General features: G+C 35.8%; 1 protein-coding gene across 1 annotated transcript; it reads right to left on the minus strand.

The window, feature by feature from the left end:
- Window positions 1-5,152: 5,152 nt before the first annotated feature.
- LOC149374295 (ankyrin repeat domain-containing protein 63-like) lies at window positions 5,153-5,623 on the minus strand. Its single transcript, XM_089594001.1, has 3 exons — window positions 5,538-5,623; window positions 5,282-5,468; window positions 5,153-5,224 (listed from the first exon to the last, which is right to left on the minus strand). The coding sequence occupies exons 1-3, from the start codon at window positions 5,621-5,623 to the stop codon at window positions 5,153-5,155; spliced, it is 345 nt and encodes a 114-aa protein (XP_089450127.1).
- Window positions 5,624-6,808: the final 1,185 nt, after the last annotated feature.

Consider the following 6,808-nt stretch of genomic DNA (forward strand, 5'->3'; position numbering starts at 1 on the left):
TCTCCGGCTCTGTCTCTGTCACCCCTCACCCTTTCCCTTTATCCGTACAAGAGCAGACTGGCCTGGTCTCTATTACGCTTTTACAGCTCGTTTTTCCCTCCCCCCCTCAGCTCCACCCCCACACTCGTACCCGTTATCTTCTCCAATACTCACAGCTCCTAGCTCTTGTTGCTCCCCTCTAATTTTTCCCATTTTCGACGTTTCCTCGTTTTCCATGCCCCACCACAACTACCACTTGGGTACTCTCTCTCTCTATCTTTTTCTTGTGTCACCATCACGTGCACTCACAAGGGCGTGCACCCGGACACTTGTCGCCTTGCCTTCACTTTTACCTGCAATTCCAGCCCGCATTGTATTTTTCTCTTTTGCGGGCTCTTACACTCGGTTCTCCCCAACCTGGTATTAATTCGATCGAGCTCCATGGACCAGGGACCGTTGGTAATACCACCGCTCTCTCTTTCTCTCCCGCAGCGCTTGCCCGTATATACGTGTGTATTTGCGTGCACATCCACATACAACAGGGAGGAGGAGGTGGTTAAGGGTGAGAAAGCACGCGGTCGAGCTTCCAAGCGTCAAAGGGCAGAAACAAAGTTGGCACAGTCGGCCGAGGCGGTGTAGGTACGCGTGTGTATAGAACCGGCCAACCGATACCTATCATGGTTTGCAGGTGTCGCGCCGTTACGTAGATGTGCCGTGGTGCTTTGATCCCCATGTGACGCCACGCGTTCCCTCATCCTTCTTTCACGACGTCTCGATCATTCCGCTCCGTCGGGGCGCACGTCTCTCTGTGACATACAGCCGGTTCGAGTTTGTTTTCTTTCTCCTCCTTCGTGTGCGTGTTTTTCCCCTCTGGACTCTCGAGGAATACTTCACGAGACACCACCCGTTCCTTCATTCAGTAGCAGCAGCGAGCAGTGGCAGTGGAGCTCGAGAACAAAAAAAAAAAAAGCGCGCGTCTATCTCCGTTTGGAATCGGAATAAGAATCAGATGGCCTCGAGGAGTACCTATGGTTCTTGTTTTCGTGGGAGGGATTGGAACGTGGAAGATTGACGAGTGCCGGAGGCAGCGGAGGTGCAGCGCGGACCGGATATAAATCTGGATTAGCAGCCCGTCAAAGACAGATGTCAGCGAGTTAACGGCTTGGAGCCTGGTGTGGGCCACCACATATACGATGGTTGGCGGTTACTTCCTTTATCTACCTTTTCTTCCGTGTAAGTATCTATTTCGGTGGTTTTAGAGGTACAAGTTTTCGGGCTTGAAATATTTTTTTTTGCACTACATTTTTCAAAACTTTACCTTGAGACTTTATTTGGTCGAGGAGTGAACTTTGATCGTACGTCACGTAAAACAGCGAAACGAAAAAGGTTGGATCTCATTTTGTTAGTTACATCGATTAGTTTTTATTGAATAATACTTAAAACTACTGCCAATTCATCTGCACAAAGCTTCATTATATTTTTTTTTTTTTAAATCAAAAAATCATTATTTTTCATTTTTTAATTTTATTATTATCTCATTTAAGATGTAAATAAACATCACAAAAACGTGGGACAAAATCCACAACTTTGCTGCACATAAATTTAAAACATAAATTGTAGCAAATACAATTATTTTTTCACGTTCAAACATTTTATTCAATTTTAAGAACAGAAAACGAGTCAAAAAAATACACAGTAGTATGGAAACTTTGTATTTTTATAAGATCTACGACTTTTGTATTGACAAATTTGTGGTACTTATAATGTCAGCTTTTTACACGGAGATAAATTTTTTTATAAATTTTGTAGTAAATGCCCACAAAAATTACTGTGCAGAACGTCAATCGTGGGACTAGAACGTCACTCAGGACTTTTTACCTAACCTTAACGATTTACACCCAATAAAAATCATCGGGCAGCCTAACAAAAATTTCCCTTACAACTCACGAATGTTTAGTATAGGTGAAACAGAGACCATAACTAACGTATTTGTTGTCAACATAGACGCTTCGCAATACAAATTTTCTGACGAAAAAATGTTTTTTTTTTGCTATTTCAATAAGTTATTTAAATATTATACGGTAGATGCACAAGGATCTACTGATTTTTTATGAAGAGTTTGCAGGATTTGATAGCCGTATTTGCCTACTGGCGTTTTTGCAGAAAAAGGCGTATTTCCTGAATAAAGATGTCCAAGAACTCCCGCAAGATTTGCAAAAACTCTTGCGGGACTGTGTAGATTTTTCTTCAGTATTCCCACAGAATTTTCCACAGGTATTACAAATCCTTTTTTTCACTCGTATTTTCGCCATTTTTTGATTGTGTTCAAAATTTTTTGCTAGTCTTTTCAAGTCCCTCATAGTCAGGTAAGACAAAATCTTCCAAGTAATGTGATGGTGCAGCATGTACATTCTCATTGGTATCAAAATATCTTGAAGAGCCCAGTTCAAACAATATGTTGCAATATCCATTGTCTTTCTCTTTTCGATAGCCAAATCAAGGCGAGTTTTTATTGCACATTCGTAATATTCAAGGTGATTTTCCTCGCCAAGAGATAAAAGGAAATGCTTGCAAGCTCCAAAATAATACACATTATTCAGCAGTTTGACAAGAGAATCTAGTCCCATCGTGAGTAAATCAAAAACTGACATTGAGCCTATTTTTATTGTTTTCAATTCATCCAGCTTACTGTTGCAAGAACTGAGAATCTTTGCCAACTCACTGTACCATTTGAAAAGTCCCTTCAATGGGATTAATGTTGCATCCAATTTATTCAAACGATTGCTGATGGCATAGTAGAATGTGAACAAGTAAACTATGCTCTTTAAATGCCCGGTATTGGTAAAGCAATCAAGAACCTTTATAATGGTATACTCGTACATCATTAAGTTGTCTCTGAATTCCCAAAGTAAGCATAGTAGTCTCAAATTTCTTATTGTCCAAAATGCGTATTTAAAACAAACTTTGTTATTGTATCTGTAAATAGAAGGTATGACTTGTAACAGAGTATTATTCCCATCAATAGTAAATTGTACATTCATTCCGTTAATAAAATAACAAACCTATTGGTTTTGAAGCCAGCCTCCAATAGTAACTTGACGGTGCTAAAGCTGCCCCTTTCAATGGCTTTACACATGATTATGTCAACGTCTTGGCTACAATTTTTTCTTGCCCATTGAATGTCATACATGTCGAGCAGGCCATCGGCGAATTGATTTTCAGATAACTCATCAGCGATGAGTTCATGCATCTTAGGTTCATTCTTGTCGTAGCTACCAGTTAAGTAACGTTTTATACTATACACAGTTGAACATGAGTCAAAGAACGTTGGTCCACTTATGCAGACTCCTGCGATTTTATGCAGCATCAAGGTTATCAGTTTTGTGTCGTGTAACACATTAAAAGCTCTGTAAAATGGTGTCTCATCGAGAAAGTTGTGCTCACGTAGATCGGCTCCTAAAAGAAAACGTGTGATTGTTTTTTTTTTTTTATACATATAAACTCCTATGACTGCTTGCAGCTATGGGGGGTCATAGGTCATTTAATCGCATGGTAAACTTGTTAAATAGAAACTCATTATTACATCGTAATTATTTCAGTGAATTTGACAGAACGTTAATATAGAGAACGAAATAAAAACATAAAATCGAGTACCATTTTTGGATCAAGAGTTTTCAAAGTTGGCAATAAAATACTTGCTTCAATATTTATCAGATGGGGGTGAGTGTCTTTTTCAAGAAAATTAAAAACTTCGAATAAAATACAAATCAGAAGATTCGATTAAAGACGTAATATAAATACTTAAATTTTGTTTTCGAGTACAATACGTTATCAATGACTAATGTACAATGGGTGACATTTTTGAAATGACGTAAAGCGATAATAGATAAAATACATCTACAGATAAACTTTTCAGAATTTTTAACTTTCATAAGTTATGACAAATCGTACTCAGAACAAACAGGCTTCGGTTATCATCAAGTTGTCGACTCAAAGTCTCTTAATTAGTTTTTCAATTTAGAAATTTACACCACATCTAGTCGAAAACTGATTCATAACCGCCCACTACGCAAACAGTCACGTATCAATTCTGGTGCACCTTATGAGGTGTAAAATTATATTCAAACCACGAACGCAAGTCAATAACCATACACACAAGATCTGGATGATTCTTAACTTAACCGTCCTAAGTGTGTAAATTGCTATTAATTTTTCTTACAAAAAACACCCACCCACACGTGAAAGGTACAAATAGCGAATTTATATCGAATACTAATACTGTAATGTAGGTAAGTGCAAATCAGCGAAATGTTACCGCTGTAATCAGCTAATATTCAGTGGAAAAATATTGACTTTTGTCACTTTTACTGGATATTCATGGGATCTCCCATTATTTATTCACTTAAGACAAAAAGTTTTAAAAAAATAAGGTCGTTGTACGCATGAATTAATTGGTTTCGTGTAAATCGATCCGATTCATAATCATATGTCTACAACTTACCATATTCAATGAGAAGCTCAGCAATGTCGTAGTACCATTTTTCTTTTCTGGGCTGTGGCATTGCGAATAGCAAATGCAGTGGTGAGTCACCAAAACTATTTTTCGCATTGACATTCCATCCCCGTTCGAGTAAGGATTGAACAAGTAATTCATCCCCATCACGTACAGCTCTATGAAGATCAGAATCACCCAAGTCATCATCGTCATCAATGCCCTGCTCGTGTAGAAACCTTTTAAGGATGCACGTTCTTACGTCTCCCCTATTATGGCAATAAGTCACCATGTAACAGTTTAGGGCTTTGAGCGTAAAGTGACCATGTGAATCTATTTCAGTTGCGTGGTTTAACAGGAACTCGGTGACCTGCTGCAGCCTAGGTCTTGAACCGTTCAAACGACACACAGCTAATAAATTTTTGTAAATATTCGTACTCTTCAAGCTAAAAATGATCGAAACCGACCAAATTAATTAAATGTCTTATGACGTCAGGAAAAAGTAATGCAATAAGAGTATTCACGTCTCACCCGTGGTCTACCATCATTTGTACTAAATCCAAATCTCCGAGAAGAATGGCCTTTGTCAGGAGCATACATTTCATATATTTAATAATATTACAGTCTACGTTCATGTGTTTTAACAGAATCCTTATTAAATCATGAGAAATTCCTTCCAGTTCAACAACAATCTATTTCCATGGCCAAAGTTAAGTCTGCTCCATTTTTTAAAAGAAGCTTGACGCCATCGATCTGTAGATTTAAAACGATAAAAATTTTTGAAACCTTTAAATTTTATGAAATACTTACATGATCTTCCTCGATGGCTAAAGCGAGTGGTGACGTTGTATGCATTCCTTGTATATTTACATCGGCTCCATGATCAATCAGTAGTTGCATAATTAGATATCTGTTGTTGGGATGATTGTGCCAAAGATAGACTGAGTGTAGAGGCGTTTGAAAATCAAGACCATAGTCATTTACACAGGATGAATCACTGATGGAGTAAGAAAAATATTAAAAATCGAATAAGGAAGATAGTTTGAAAAAAATAGGTACCTGGTACCTTTCTAGAATATCACGAACTCGGTCAACATCGCCGGTACGAACTGCCTCATGGAAATATCCCTTTCTTCTTTTGTCTTGCATCATTGTTTGATTTTTTTAACTTTTCTGTTATGTTTTTTTATTGAGCTTTTTTTTTAACACTTGTTTGTTGAAGTTCATGTAGTAATTACGTGGCTGTCTCAAAATTAAAGTGAGAAAACATCGGTTAAACTGTATTATTCCTCCATATTAGTCGTACACCTTACTTTAGACTGAAAAACCGAGTTACCTGGTTGGTTTCGAGTGTATCAAACTATTTCTGAAACAATTAATAAAAACGTAAAAAATTAAACTAAATAAAAATGTGTATTCAATATTTATGTTGCTCAAATCAATATCGTTATCAGCAAAAATGGGCAGTATTTGATATACGTTTCAAATACTGCGAACAATTTTATTTGAATTATCGTTAAAATTATTTTATCGCTTAGTTATTTTATTCAAATACAAAAGTTTAACAAATTCCTGTGGTTATTTTAGCTCTTGTTGTAATTGGAGTAAAGTATTAAATAAACTCAATTAACAAATTAATTTTCCAAAAAAAAGTAAATTGAAATTCTTTACTTTAAATTACAAAATTTAAACATTTAATTTAAAATCAGGCTTTGCAAATGAATAATGTTAATGACTAAGAAAAATATAAAGACAGTCGTAATAGACTAACTTGTTTGAATTTAATTATAAAATACACAATTGATAAATAATGAGTTTGAATTGCTTTAATTAAAAGTAAAAGTAAATGAAAATTTTTTATTTCAATTACATTAATTTAACGCAAGTGACTGGAGACTACTCTAAATCATTTAGATGAAGAAATCAGGAAAAAAATTTTAAAAAACTATCTAGAGCCTAGCTTCCATGAGAAAAGCGCTTACAAGTTTGAATAATTATAACTCTAAATATTTAGTAGGTACATGTATAGTAGGGAACCGATATGCTCAGATTTAAAGAAATAAAACACAACGTTTGATAACTTTTGCAATCAATTAATTATGTTTACTATGTTGATAAAATACATACGTAATTGACGATCTATTTCAATTACTAGGATCGATAAAAAAAGTTATCAGAATTAAAAAAAAAAATTATATTCAATACCGTTGTATCTATGAATTTTTAGTAATTAAACTTTTTTTTACGATTGTATTTCAAGTAAAAAATTTAATTTTTTCAAAAATGTAGAATGCATCCAACATTTCCATTAACTGAAATACATTAAGGAGGTTTGGT

Source organism: Copidosoma floridanum, unplaced genomic scaffold (genome assembly GCF_036245765.1).
Source record: "Copidosoma floridanum isolate Cflo_tuat_1 unplaced genomic scaffold, Cflo_Japanese_pri ptg000020l, whole genome shotgun sequence".
In the NCBI taxonomy this organism is placed as follows: domain Eukaryota; kingdom Metazoa; phylum Arthropoda; class Insecta; order Hymenoptera; family Encyrtidae; genus Copidosoma; species Copidosoma floridanum.

Excerpts from the sequence above, each read along its gene's own strand:
- LOC149374295 (XM_089594001.1), bottom strand. The coding sequence starts at position 5,623 with ATGATGCAAGACAAAAGAAGAAAGGGATATTTCCATGAGGCAGTTCGT. Across the intron at positions 5,469-5,537 it reads GTTCGTGATATTCTAGAAAG|TGATTCATCCTGTGTAAATG; the intron begins GTACCAGGTACC and ends TTACTCCATCAG. Across the intron at positions 5,225-5,281 it reads TAGCCATCGAGGAAGATCAT|ATCGATGGCGTCAAGCTTCT; the intron begins GTAAGTATTTCA and ends TTAAATCTACAG.